Genomic DNA, 14049 nt, shown 5'->3' on the forward strand with positions numbered 1-14049 from the left:
TCTATCATCTATCTATCTATCTCACCCTCTTGACCTAGCCTGGTTAGACATCCAATAGGTACCATTTCAGGATGCTAATTGAAACTACTGGATCTCAGAATCCTACAAATGTCCCCCAGAAATGAGTTTGTATGAATATCTCTCTCCACTGGGAAAGTTTTGCAAGGAACTGGGCGCTTTCCCAAAAAACGTTTGGGAAAACGATCTCGGCGAAGCTTATTTTGGGCAAGAATGCAGAAAGCGTGCTTCCTCTCCTTGCTAAAAATACAGTGCCCTTTCCCTCCCAAACTGGGCCGCTGTTGTTCTCACACTGGGAAATCTGGGACTGGGGAGGAGGAGGCCTCTGTCCGTCTACTCAAAGTATTATAGAAACCAGCTCCTCATTGCGACATGGAGAAAAAGGCATTTGTGGTGATGGTTTCAAAGAAATAAAGGAAGATCTCAGACCGTAATGCTTCCCTCCTTCCTAACAAATATTAAGAGTTCTTCTCTCACCCTGGACTTTCCACAGATATATATCAACCTTCCTTGCTTAGTTTCTCCATACTTCACAACCTCTGAGGATGCCTGCCATAGATGTGGGCGAAACGTCAGGAGAGAATACTTCTGGAGCATGGCCATACAGCCCGGAAAACATACAACAACCCTGTGATCCCAGCCATGAAAGCCTTCGACAACACATTAAATATTAAGAAGTAGCAAGGTGCTTTGGTGCAAGATTCCTTTTCAAATCTCATGTAGCAAATAAAGATTGAGGACCTAAATTAGTGCTTTTCTGACTGATATGTGGAACCTAGAGCAAACTTTGGTCCTCTAGATGTTTTGGGCTTCATCTCCCAAACTTTGGTCAACTATTCCCAGGGTCTCAGCAGTTAAAGCGGTGAAACCATGATACTCTCTCCAGTCGTTGGTTATGTTTTTATTATGTGTTTTCCCTATACGAACCAACCAACTTGAATTCTATTTATTTATTTATTTATTTATTTATTTATTTATTTATTTATTTGCTACATTTTTATCCCGCCCTTCTCACCCCAAAGGGGACTCAGAGCGGCTTACAAATTAAATTTACATACAATATTATATTATTAGCATAGTACAATACTGGGAATAAATTACTATATTGTACTGTATCAATATATTGTAATATTATTAGTAATATTACATGTAAAATATAATATATAATTAATATTATTATATCGTATTATTAGTATTATATCATATTACAATCTAATATTATGAATATTATATGTATATACAATATATACAATATGTTATCATTATTTTTGATGTCACTTAAAGATGTTTTAGAAAATGGAGAAAAAGACAGGCGATGGAATACATACACACACACTACATATGGGAAACATAAACAAGCCAACTCAAATAGGTCTCCTAGGAAACAAAAAACAGCAAGAATGACATGAATGAAAATTCAGTCTAAGTTTAACAAATGTTTAATTCCGGGTTCTGGGAGCCACCTAGCGGATATATCATTTCATGCACTAACATGCATTTGTCAGGTTTTAGACATTTTTACAGGCTAATGCTGGGACCCCTTAATACAGTTCCTCATGTTGTGCTGACCCCCAACCATAACATTATTTTCGTTGATACTTCATTTCGCTACTGTTATGAATCACAATGTCAATATATGCAGGATGTATTGTCATTCATTGGGCCAAATTTGGCACAAATACCCAATACATCCAAATTTGAATACTGTTGGGGTTTGGGGGTGGGATTGATTTGGGAGTTGTAGTTGCTGGGATTCATAGTTCGCCTACAATCAAAAAGCATTCTGAACTCCACCAACGATGGAATTGAACCAAACTTGGCATGCAAAACTCCCATGATCTACAGAAACGACTAGAAGGGTTTGGTGCACATTGATATTAAGTTTGAGAGTTGTAGTTCACCTATGGAATCCAAACAATGATGGATTTGGACCAAACTTGGCAAGAATACTCAATATCCCCAAATGTGAACACTAGTGGAGTTCGGGGAACACAGATTTTGACATCTGGGAGTTGTAGTTGCTGGGATTCATAGTTCACCTACAATCAAAGAGCATTTTGAACTTGTATTTCTATATAATATAATATAATATATATATTATAGTTGCTGGGATTTATAGTTCAACTACAATCAAAGAGCATTCTGAACTCCACCAACGATGGGATTGAACCAAACTTGACATGCATAATTCCCATGATCTACAGAAACAACTAGAAGGGTTTGGTGCGCATTGATATTAAGTTTGGGAGTTGTAGTTCACCTATATCCAGAGAGCACTGTGGACTCAAAACAATAATGGATCTGGACCAAACATGGCACGAACACTCAATATGCCTAAATGTGAACAATGGTGGAGTTTGGGGAAAATAGACCTTGACATCCGGGAGTTGTAATTGCTGGGATTTATAGTTCAACTACAATCAAAGAGCATTCTGAACTCCACCAACAATGGGATTGAACCAAACTTGGCATGCAAAACTCCCATGATCTACAGAAACTACTAGAAGGGTTTGGTGGGCATTGAGCTTGAGTTTGGGAGTTGTAGTTCACCTATATCCAGAGAGCACTGTGGACTCAAAATAATGATGGACCTGGACCAAACTTGGCACGAACACTCAATATGCCCAAATGTGAACACTGGTGGAGTTTGGGGAAAATAAACCTTGACATCCGGGAGTTGTAGTTGCTGGGATTTATAGTTCAACTACAAAGAGCCCCTTGAACCCCACCAATGATAGAACTGGGCCAAACAGCCTTCTTCAGCCTTCTCTGCCAAAGGGGTCACCTAAAACCATCATAGATATGTATTTTCTGATGGTCTTTGGCAACTTCTCTGAGTTGTAGTGCGGGGGAAATAAATACAGGCAGTCCCCGAGTTACAAACACTCGAGAGCTGGGCATGGGGCAAACCCTATTTGTGCTCTTTGTGTTCATGAGGCAATTGAATTACCCTTTGTATTGACACAATTTTGAGCACGCAGTGCTTGAAAATGACACCAGGATGGTCCTTAGAGGTCAGCTTTGCCTAGACTGGCAACCCTACTTGTGCCCGTTGTGTCGGCCAAGCAATTTTATCCCCTCTGAGAGCAGAATGATTTGAACTCAGGCAAAGACGGGGGAGTTTTGCCAATAGGAATACACCAAGAACCCCGTGAAAGTGCTGTCTGTTTTCACGCTGGAGTAGAACCCTGTGTAGTCCCCGACCCCGACTTGGACCCAGACTTCGTCCTCCGGCTCCAGCCGAACCAAGGCGCCTCCGGAAAGAGAGGTCGGCTTGGGCCAGTTGCCATAAAACTGGAAGAAGGAGGCCACCGACTTTCCGTTCTTCATGATGTCGAATTGGAGGCTCATGCGGTAGACGGTGGCATGGACGGCGAAGTAGTAGAGCCCCGGGATCTCGCAGAGGAACTTGCCTGTCTCAACGTCGTAGTGGCCTTGTTCGTTGATCAGGACCACATCGAAGATGATGGGCTGGTCCGGCAAAGGAGGGCTGCGGGACTCGGAGCGTTTGGCGCTGAAGGCAGAGCGGGGGGCCACTGCGCACTCGCCTTGTGCCCCCTTCTCTCCCGGAATGCCATTCACGCCAGGACTACCTTGCTCCCCTCTGGGGCCAGATGGACCTTTAAGGAACCAAAAGTAATATCATTAGAATCATCATCATCATTGTTAATTGATTGTTAATATCATTAGAATCATCATCATCATTGTTAACAATCATCATTGTTAATGTGGGATTTGTGTATTGATAGTGTTTAAATGCAATTTGTGCCATGCTTGTATTGCAACTGATTGCATTATCCAGAATGTACCATGATGTGGAAAGAGTTAATTGCCAAGAAGCTAAGATGACCTTGATGTGTGGCTGGAACTAGGAAGTATCCAGACACAAGTGTTTGTGCATAACGATTGCGTCAGTTCAGTTGAGTTCTGTCTGCCTAGAGTACGAGTCAAGTTCTGTTGGAGAACAGAGCAGTCCTGTGTTCGTCTGTTTTCTGCAAGTCTGTTTGTATTGATTATTGCTGCATACAGTAAAACTTTGTTTTACCAACGTCTCTGAGTGTCTCTTTGTTCTGCGTTCCACTGTTTCCATCCAACTACTGCTGCGCTGCAAATACTCTGACAACTATTACATTTCCACTCCACATTTCTTCCTTGTAACAACTCGGGGGCTAACAATCTACAGAAAGAGTCTGCACGGCTGGGTTAGCACAGCGGGTTAAATTGCCTGTTATAGAAGATCCTGCCAATCGGAAGGTTAGCAGTTCAAGCCCGGGTCGGGGTGAGCTACCGCCCTTGGCCCGGCTTCTGCTCACCTAGCAGTTCGAAAACAAAATGAAATTAGATAAATAGGGAGGTAAAAGGCGCCCTGAAAAACATTATCTGAAAAATATGCACCACGATAAAGGTTCAAAGCATAGAACACAATATGTATATTAGAGCATCATATACATAATAATGTTAACAATAATACAAATCATAATACAACTGATGACCAAATTCAGTCAACTGTTGTAGAACACAGTCGTAACTTACAGAGTAGTAACTTACAGAATATAAAGATTTATAGACTGCAATCATCCAGATTTAAATGCTACACAGAGCAGTTTTCAGTATAGAACATATATCAGACATATATCAACAAGACTCCAACTAAAATTTGTTAGCGGCACAGTATGTGTACATTCAGTCTCTCCAAAATGGTATGTAATATGCTGTGAAACTAAATTTATTGTCAACAAACTGAAGCTACAGCTAATTGACTGCATTTACAACCTGAGGAGTCCTATAGAACTGCTTCAAGACTACAGAGACTTTGATTTGTTTTGACTCCAAGCCAGGTTTGAGTCAATTGATTTGTATACTGATATATTTAGTTTAAGGCTCCTCGGCATGGAAAATGAAACAACAGCACCTCCTCATGGCCGAGTCGAGCACAGCCAAATGCCAGAGATTAAAAGAAGGAAGCCTTGCCTTTGTACTGTCTGTCTCTGTCAATTGTATAACAGCATTGAATGTTTGCAATATATGTGTGTGTAATCTGCTCTGAGTCCCCTCGGGGAGATAGAGCGGAATATAAATAAAGTATATTATTATTATTATTATTATTATTATTATTATTATTATTATTATTAGCACTATTCCTAAACTTGGAAATATAATCGAAGTCCAACTTTCGTGGGTTTAACTTTCACGAATTTGATTATTTGCATGTTTGAAAATAATCAACAACAACAAAAATTATTGATGTCTTGGGCTCCTTCCACACGGCTGTATACAATCCACATTGAACTGGATTATATGTCAGTGTGGACTCAGATAATTCAGTTCAAACCAGATATTGTGGATTGTCTGCCTTGATATTCTGGGTTACATGGCTATGTGGAAAGGCCCTAGGTTTTTAGGCATGTTCCCGGGGTTATTTGGAGCACTGATTCAGAAAATTGCAATGGATAGACTGCATCAGCACTCTTTGCTAGAGAAGGCTCAAGACCTTGTAAAACTACAGTTCCTGGGACTCCATAGCATCGAGCCATGGAAATTAAAGTGGTGTTGATTGCCCAGCATGGATTGACCCTAAGAGCCAAATGTTTTTGCTTGTCAAAAACCTATGACCGAGTTCCAAGGTGTCTCACCTGGTTGACCGGGTTCGCCTCTTTCCCCTTGCATCCCGGCGGCTCCATCACGCCCGTCTCGCCCGTCTCTTCCTGGGAGTCCTAGGGTGCCATGGAGACCAGGGGTCCCTGGGATTCCCGGATGGCCAGTACACAGGCTGGGGATCTTGTTGTCTTCAATGAGAGCTGAGTCCTTGGCCAGAGAGAGGATGAAGAGGAAGAGGTAGACAGGGCGCTCCATGAGGCCTGCAGGGATCACAGATTCATAGTGTACGCCATCAATGGAGCAGCTACACCAGGCATGGGCAAACTGTGGCCCTCCCTCCAGATGTTTTGGACTTCAACTCCCACCATTCCTAACAGCCTCAGGCCCCTTCCTTTCCGGCCATGTGACCAGGAGGTAACATCGCAGCTCCTCAGCTTGAAAATGGAGAAAGCGCACCGCCCGAGGCAGAAATGAACACTGCCTCCAAAACCAGAAATGAAAGGAGAAGCCTTTGCCTTTGTTTGTGTTGTTAAAGGCATTGAAATGAAAGGAGAAGCCTTTGCCTTTGCTTGTGTTTGTAAAGGCATTGAAATGAAAGGAGAAGCCTTTGCCTTTGTTTGTGATTGTAAAGGCATTGAAATGAAAGGAGAAGCCTTTGCCTTTGTTTGTGATTGTAAAGGCATTGAAATGAAAGGAGAAGCCTTTGCCTTTGTTTGTGATTGTAAAGGCATTGAAATGAAAGGAGAAGCCTTTGCCTTTGCTTGTGTTTGTAAAGGCATTGAAATGAAAGGAGAAGCCTTTGCCTTTGTTTGTGATTGTAAAGGCATTGAAATGAAAGGAGAAGCCTTTGCCTTTGTTTGTGATTGTAAAGGCATTGAAATGAAAGGAGAAGCCTTTGCCTTTGTTTGTGATTGTAAAGGCATTGAAATGAAAGGAGAAGCCTTTGCCTTTGTTTGTGATTGTAAAGGCATTGAAATGAAAGGAGAAGCCTTTGCCTTTGTTTGTGATTGTAAAGGCATTGAAAGTTTGCCTATGTATGTAAATGCTCGGAGTGTCCTGGGGAAGAAGGGCGGAATATAAAGTACATTATTATTATTATTATTATTATTATTATTATTATTATTAGGAGCCCCCGATGGTGCAGTGAGTTATACCGCTGAGCTGCTGAACTTGCTGACTGAAATGTTGGAAGTTCGAATGTGAGGAGCGGGGTGAGCTCCTGCTGTTAGCCCCAGCTTCTGTTAACCTAGCAGTTCGAAAACATGCAAATGTGAGTAGATCAATAGGTACCTCTCCAGCGGGAAAGTAACGGCGCTCCATGCAGTCATACCACTTGCCACATGACCTTGGAGGTGTCTGCGGACAAGGCGGGCTCTTTGGCTTAGGAATTGAGATGATCACCAACCCATGGACACAACTAGGCTTTGTGTGAGGGAAAACCTTTACCTTGACTTATTATTATTATTTTATTTTCTGACACAGCAAACAAGATAGATATGCTGGATTTCGTATCACAAAATCACAAATCGAACACTTCCCAAGTGTCTAGGACTGTGTGATGTATTTTTGGATTATTATTATTATTATTTTATTATGACACAGCAAACCAGATTGATATGCTGGATTTCGTATCACAAAATCACAAGTCGAACACTTCCCAAGTGTCTAGGACTGTGTGATGTATTTTCGGATGATGTGCGCAGATCCCAGTAGGGTGGCCTTTTGCAGTTGGCAGATCGTGATTTTGTCAATGTCTATTGTTTCCAAATGCCGGCTGAGATCTTTTGGCACGGCACCCAGTGTGCCCATCACCACCGGGACCACCTGCACTGGTTTCTGCCAGAGTCTTTGCAGTTCAATCTTGAGGTCTTGATAGCGGCTGAGTTTTTCCTGTTGTTTTTCGTCAATGCGACTGTCACCTGGGATGGCAACATCCATGATCCAAACCTTTTTCTTTCCCACAACTGTGATGTCTGGTGTGTTGCGTTCCAGAACTTTGTCAGTCTGGATTCGGAAGTCCCACAGTATCTTTGCGTGCTCATTTTCCAAGACTTTTGCAGGTTTGTGATCCCACCAGTTCTTTGCTGCTGGGAGGTGGGACTTGAGGCATAAGTTCCAATGAATCATTTGGGCCACACAGTTGTGCCTCTGTTTGTAGTCTGTCTGTGCAATTTTCTTACAGCAGCTGAGGATATGATCCATGGTTTCATCAGCTTCCTTGCACAGTCTGCATTTTGGGTCATCAGCTGATTTTTGGATCTTGGCCTGAATTGCCTTTGTCCTGATGTCTTGCTCCTGGGCTGCAAGGATCAGGCCTTCTGTCTCCTTCTTCAGGGTCCCATTCATGAGCCAGAGCCAGGTCTTCTCCTAATCAGCTTTTCCTTCAATTTTGTCAAGAACCTTTCCATGCAGTGTTTTGTTGTACCAGCTGTCAGCTCTAGTTTGTAGCGCAGTTTTCTTGTACTGATTCTTTGTCTGCTGTGCTTTGAGGAGTTTCTGATTTTTGACTTCAATCAAAGCAGGTTCTTCACTTTGCTTTACATATTCTGCCAGGACACCACTAAACTTCGTGTCAGGGGAAAACCTTTACCTTTACCTATTATTATTATTATTATTGACACAACGACGTTGTATGACACAGCAAACAAGATAGATATGCTGGGTTTCGTTTCACAAAATCACAAGTCGAACACTTCCCAAGTGTCTAGGACTGTGTGATGTATTTTCGGATGATGCGTGCAGATCGCAGCAGGGTGGCTTTTTGCAGTTGGCAGATCGTAATTTTGTCAATGTCTATTGTTTCCAAATGCCGGCTGAGATCTTTTGGCACGGCACCCAGTGTGCCCATCACCACCAGGACCACCTGCACTGGTTGTTGCCAGAGTCTTTGAAGTTCAATCTTGAGGTCCTGATAGCGGCTGAGTTATTATTATTATTATTATTATTATTATTATTATTATTATTATTATTATTGTTATGAGCATAGAACATTATATGCACATGAGATGTTCTAGGATGCATTGGCACTGTAGAACAAATGCCATGGCTCAATGTTCTGGCATCCTGGGAGTTGCAGTTTGGTGAGACAGAACAGGCTAAATACCACGTAAGACTATAACTCTCAGTATCAAAAAGGATTGAGTTTAAAGTGTGGTCCAACAGCATTCATTCTACAGTGTAGATCCACCTCTAGCGGTAGGATTTGCAGCTCCAGCTGGCTGAGCGCTGTATGGATTTCCTGTGCTCTGTTTTTGCTTTTTGCAAGAAACTGCAAGGGGTGGGAATTAAGAGAAATGCTGACTCTTCATCCCGGGGTAGTCTAGTCACGCTGCTTTTTCCTCTCCTTCCCAGTGGAATCGGAGGAAGTAAACCAAACCTCCCAAAGGGCCAGCCCTCCAGAGCCATGGCTGATCCCGGCACGCAAAGCAACCCAAAGAGTCAGCAAAGACTTTGAAAAACGTTTGCACATCCGAAACCTTCTTTTCACCAAGCCTTTCTCTTGAGCAATTCACTTGTCTGATCCGTATCACCCCTAAATATAGCTTTTTATGCTGCTCTTTTTCTTTCTTTTTTCTGCAAGGCCTCAGGTTGTCCTCAAAACCTCCAGACGTGTTGGCTTCAGGGTTTCGCTTGAGCTAATAGACCTGGAATGTGGGGATTTTATCCAAAATCGCAGCTTGACATTCCTCAGCAAGCCGCCCTGCAAGGAACCGGCATGAAACGTTCGGGGTGGGATTCAAAGGGGGTCCCATCTGGTTTGGGGGAAAAAATTATTTCTGTATTCCCTTTTGGAGCTCGTTCGGGGACACTTTGTTGAAGAAAGACAACAAATTCTCCTTCTGAGTCCCCAAACTCACAATAGACTTAGATCCTGGATAAAAAAAACCAAACATGTTTATAAGCTCCTGATATTCAAAACTAAGGCTTAATCCTATGCCTAACTTATTTGGAAGTGTCCCTTTTCAAGACATATCTATTTATCCAAAGCCTTGTGTTTTGCATTTGATTCAAAACAACAGCACAACTGTTGTTGCTGCGAGTTTTCCGGGCTGTGTGGGCCATGTTCCAGAAGCATCCTCTCCTGACGTTTCACCCACATCTATGGCAGGAGGTTATGAGGTGTGTTGAAAACTCTAAAACCAGGACAGTAAATAAAGAGCAACACCCAAAAGCAGGAGGATTCCAGACAAGAAACAATCAGGGCCAGCTAATCACCTTCCAACAAAAGATTTCCCCAGGCAGGAAGCAGCCAGGCCTTGAAGCTACAAGGCCATTCAATGCTAATCAAGGTGATCTATTGGAAACCAGGCAAGAAGGGTGTATATATAGAAGGGTGGAATAATGTCCAGGGTGAGAGAAAGAATTCTTGTTAAATTGTTGTTTTAATTGATATATTGTATTACTGTTTTATCTTTTTTATATTGTGATTTGTATTATGTTGCTTATATTTTGTCCTTATGTTGTTTGGGCCGCTGCCCCATGTAAGCCGCCCCGAATCCCCGTGGGGAGATGATGGCTGGGTATAAATAAAGTTATTATTATTATTATTATTATTATTATTATTATTATTATTATTATTATTATTATTATTATTTTATTATGACACAGCAAACAAGATAGATATGCTGGATTTCGTTTCACAAATTCACAAGTCGAACACTTCCCAAGTGTCTAGGACTGTGTGATGTATTTTCGGATGATGCGTGCAGATCCCAGTTGGGTGGCCTTTTGCAGTTGGCAGATCGTAATTTTGTCAATGTCTATTGTTTCCAAATGCCGGCTGAGATCTTTTGGCACGGCACCCAGTGTGCCCATCACCACCGGGACCACCTGCACTGGTTTCTGCCAAAGTCTTTGCAGTTCAATCTTGAGGTCCTGATAGCGGCTGAGTTTTTCCTGTTGTTTTTCGTCAATGCGACTGTCACCTGGGATGGCAACATCCAAACCTTTTTCTTTTCCACAACTGTGATGTCTGGTGTGTTGTGTTCCAGAACTTTGTCAGTCTGGATTCGGAAGTCCCACAGTATCTTTGCGTGCTCATTTTCCAAGACTTTTGCAGGTTTGTGATCCCACCAGTTCTTTGCTGCTGGGAGGTGGTACTTGAGGCATAAGTTCCAATGAATCATTTGGGCCACATAGTTGTGCCTCTGTTTGTAGTCTGTCTGTGCGATTTTCTTACAGCAGCCTAGGAGATGATCAATGGTTTCGTCGGTTTCCTTGCACAGCCTGTATTTTTGGTCATCAGCTGATTTTTCGATCTTGGCCTGAATTGCCTTTGTTCTGATGTCTTGCTCCTGGGCTGCAAGGATCAGGCCTTCTGTCTCCTTCTTCAGGGTCCCATTCGTGAGCCAGAGCCAGGTCTTCTCCTTGTCTTCCTTTTCCTTCAATCTTGTCAAGGAACTTTCCATGCAATGTTTTGTTGTGCCAGCTGTCAGCTCTAGTTTGTAGTGCGGTTTTCTTGTACTGGTTTTTTGTCTGCTGTGCTTTGAGGAGTTTCTGATTTTTGACTTCAATCAAAACAGGTTTATTATTATTATTATTATTATTATTATTATTATTATTACTTATTATTATTATTACTTATTAGTATGATTATTCGCTTATTATTATTATTATTATTATTATTATTTTATTATGACACAGCAAACAAGATAGATATGCTGGATTTCGTATCACAAAATCACAAGTCGAACACTTCCCGAGTGTCTAGGACTGTGTGATGTATTTTCGGATGATGCGCGCAGATTCCAATAGGGTGGCCTTTTGCAGTTGGCAGATCGTAATTTTGTCAATGTCTATTGTTTCCAAATGCCGGCTGAGATCTTTTGGCACGGCACCCAATGTGCCGATCACCACCGGGATTGGAAAATGAGCACGCAAAGATACTGTGTGACTTCCGAATCCAGACTGACAAAGTTCTGTAACACAACACACCAGACATCACAGTTGTGGAAAAGAACAAGGTTTGGATCATTGATGTTGCCATCCCAGGTGACAGTCGCATTGACGAAAAACAACAGGAAAAACTCAGCCGCTCTCAGGACCTCAAGATTGACCTTCAAAGACTCTGGCAGAAACCAGTGCAGGTGGTCCCAGTGGTGATGGGCACACTGGGTGCCGTGGCAAAAGATCTCAGCCAGCATTTGGAAACAATAGACATTGACAAAATTGCGATCTGTCAACTGCAAAAGGCCACCCGACTGGGATCTGCACGCATCATCCGAAAATACATCACACAGTCCTAGACACTCGGGAAGTGTTCGACTTGTGATTTTGTGAAATGAAATCCAGCACATCTATCTTGTTTGCTGTGTCATACAATAATAGTAATTTGCTGCCTTGGCAATTCTGAGAATTGTAGTATCGGGGGGGGGGGGGGGGAAATAAATACAGTCCCCGAATTACAAACACCCGACTGACAACAAAATATAGTTGGATCCCCAAACAAAGAGGAAGAACGCTAAGAAAGGAAATACCAAAAGGAAACCTCAAGGAGAGAGAAGGAAAGCCAGAGCTCAGCCCATGTCAGTCTTCTTTGGATGGACAGCAGCCTTGGCATCCTCCCTGCAAGGAAGCAAGCCCTTTACCTGCAGAGCTGGACGGCGCCTGGATGGGTTGCCGGCCTGCTTCTTTGCCTGCTCTTCTTCTCTCCTTCTCCTCTCCCTCTTTCTCTTCTAAACTCCAAAGGAAAGCGGAGAGCTGGGGACTGGAGCCAAGACATACAGCAGGAGGGAGGGAAGGAAGGAGGGAATGAGGGAGGGATGGAGCAAGAAAGGAGGCCCCTGGGATGGGACGAGAAAGAGAAAAGCAAGGGGAGAAAACCTGGATCTTCCCTTCTTTTCCTCTTCTTTTCTCCCTGTTTGGGACTGCAGCCCCCAGAATCCCCTCCCATTTCATCCTACAACTAGGATGGGTAGAATGGATGCAGTTTGACTCCACTTTAACTTCCCAAGCTCATTGCTCTGGGATCCTGGGAGTTATAGTTTGGGAAGTCAATCCAGATATAAAGCCGGCAAGGACAGAGTTGCCAGTTGCAGCAGCGCTCTTTGGCAGAGAAGGAGAAAGTCCTAGTCAAACTACAACTCCCTTGGCATTGAGTTCAAGGGGTGTTGAAGTGAGTTGCTGTGAGTTTTCCCGGGCTGTCTGGCCATGCTCCAGAAGCATTCTCTCCTGACGTTTTACTCACATCTATGCCAGGCATGGAGCCTCCGGTGGCTCAGTGTGTTAAAGCACTAAGCTGCTGAACTTGTGGACCAAAAGGTCCCAGGTTCAAATCCCGGGAGCGGAATCAGTGCCCACTGTTAGCTCCAGCTCCTGCCAACCTAGCAGTTTGAAAACATGCCAATGTGAGTAGATCAATAGGTACCGCTCCAGCGGGAAGGTAACAGCGCTCCATGCAGTCATGCCTACGGCCACATGACCTTGGAGATGTCTACGGACAATGCCGGCTCTTCAGCTTAGAAATGGAGATGAGTACCATGGACTTAACATCAGGGGAGACCTTTACCTTGCCTCTTTGGCAAAGAAGGCAAAAGTCCTAGTCAAACTACAACTCCCATGGCATTGAGTTCAAGGGGTGTTGAAGTGAGTTACTGTGAGTTTTCCCGGGCTGTATGGCCATGTTCCAGAAGCATTCTCTCCTGACGTTTCGCCCACATCTATGGCAGGCATCCTCAGAGGTTGTGAGGCCTGTTGAAAACGAGGCAAGTGGGCTTTACATATCTGTGGAATGATGTCCCGGGTGGGAGAAAGAACTCTTGTCTGTTGGAGGCAAGTGTGGATGTTGCTATTGGCCAGCTTGATTAGCATTGAATGGCCTTGCAGCTTCAAAGCCTGGCTGCTGCCTGCCTGGGGGAATTCTTTGTTGTAATTCTTTGTTGTAAGCGTCTCTTGTCTGTTTGAGGTTTCACCCACATCTAAAATTTTATATAATGTGATTTTATTTTGTAATGGTATCTGCTTTTATATGAATTGTTGTTTTGTATACTGTTTTTAGGCATTGAATTTTTGCCTATTTATTGTAAGCCGCCTTGAGTCCCCCCAGGGAGAAAGGTGGGGTAAAAATGATGTAAATAAATAAATAATAAATCTATGGCATGCATCTATTAACTGGCCCTGATTGTTTCTTGTCTAGAGCATCTCACAGCAAAGGATTCCCCCAGGTAGGAAACAGCCAGGCTTTGAAGCTGCCGGGACACTCGGACAACCACTATGTCAGACTACACAGAGAAGCCATTGAAATCCATAAGCATGTGGACAATGACAACAGAAAGGAGGAAACCATGAAAATGAACAAAATCTGGCTCCCAGCATTAAAAAAACTCTAAAATCTGAACAGTAAATAAAGGTAAAGGTAAAGGTTTTCCCCTGACGTTAAGTCCAGTTGTGACCGACTCTGTGGGTTGGTGCTCATCTCCATTTCTAAGCCAAAGA

At 43.1% G+C, this 14049-nt stretch overlaps 1 protein-coding gene across 1 annotated transcript; it reads right to left on the reverse strand.

Annotated features, from left to right (window-relative positions):
- Positions 1–1441: 1441 nt before the first annotated feature.
- Positions 1442–12442, reverse strand: c1qtnf5 (C1q and TNF related 5). Its single transcript, XM_003229079.4, has 3 exons — positions 12204–12442; positions 5652–5876; positions 1442–3638 (listed from the first exon to the last, which is right to left on the reverse strand). The coding sequence occupies exons 2-3, from the start codon at positions 5869–5871 to the stop codon at positions 3121–3123; spliced, it is 738 nt and encodes a 245-aa protein (XP_003229127.1). The 5' UTR covers positions 5872–5876; positions 12204–12442; the 3' UTR covers positions 1442–3120.
- Between the last annotated feature and the right edge of the window lie 1607 nt (positions 12443–14049).

Source organism: Anolis carolinensis, unplaced genomic scaffold (assembly GCF_035594765.1).
Source record: "Anolis carolinensis isolate JA03-04 unplaced genomic scaffold, rAnoCar3.1.pri scaffold_8, whole genome shotgun sequence".
Taxonomy (NCBI): Eukaryota; Metazoa; Chordata; class Lepidosauria; order Squamata; family Dactyloidae; genus Anolis; species Anolis carolinensis.

Bases quoted from the DNA above. Each gene is read 5' to 3' on its own strand.
- c1qtnf5 (XM_003229079.4), bottom strand. From the start codon at position 5,871: ATGGAGCGCCCTGTCTACCTCTTCCTCTTCATCCTCTCTCTGGCCAAG. The intron at 3,639-5,651 runs GTGAGACACCTT...GGTTCCTTAAAG, and splicing joins AGGCGAACCCGGTCAACCAG to GTCCATCTGGCCCCAGAGGG.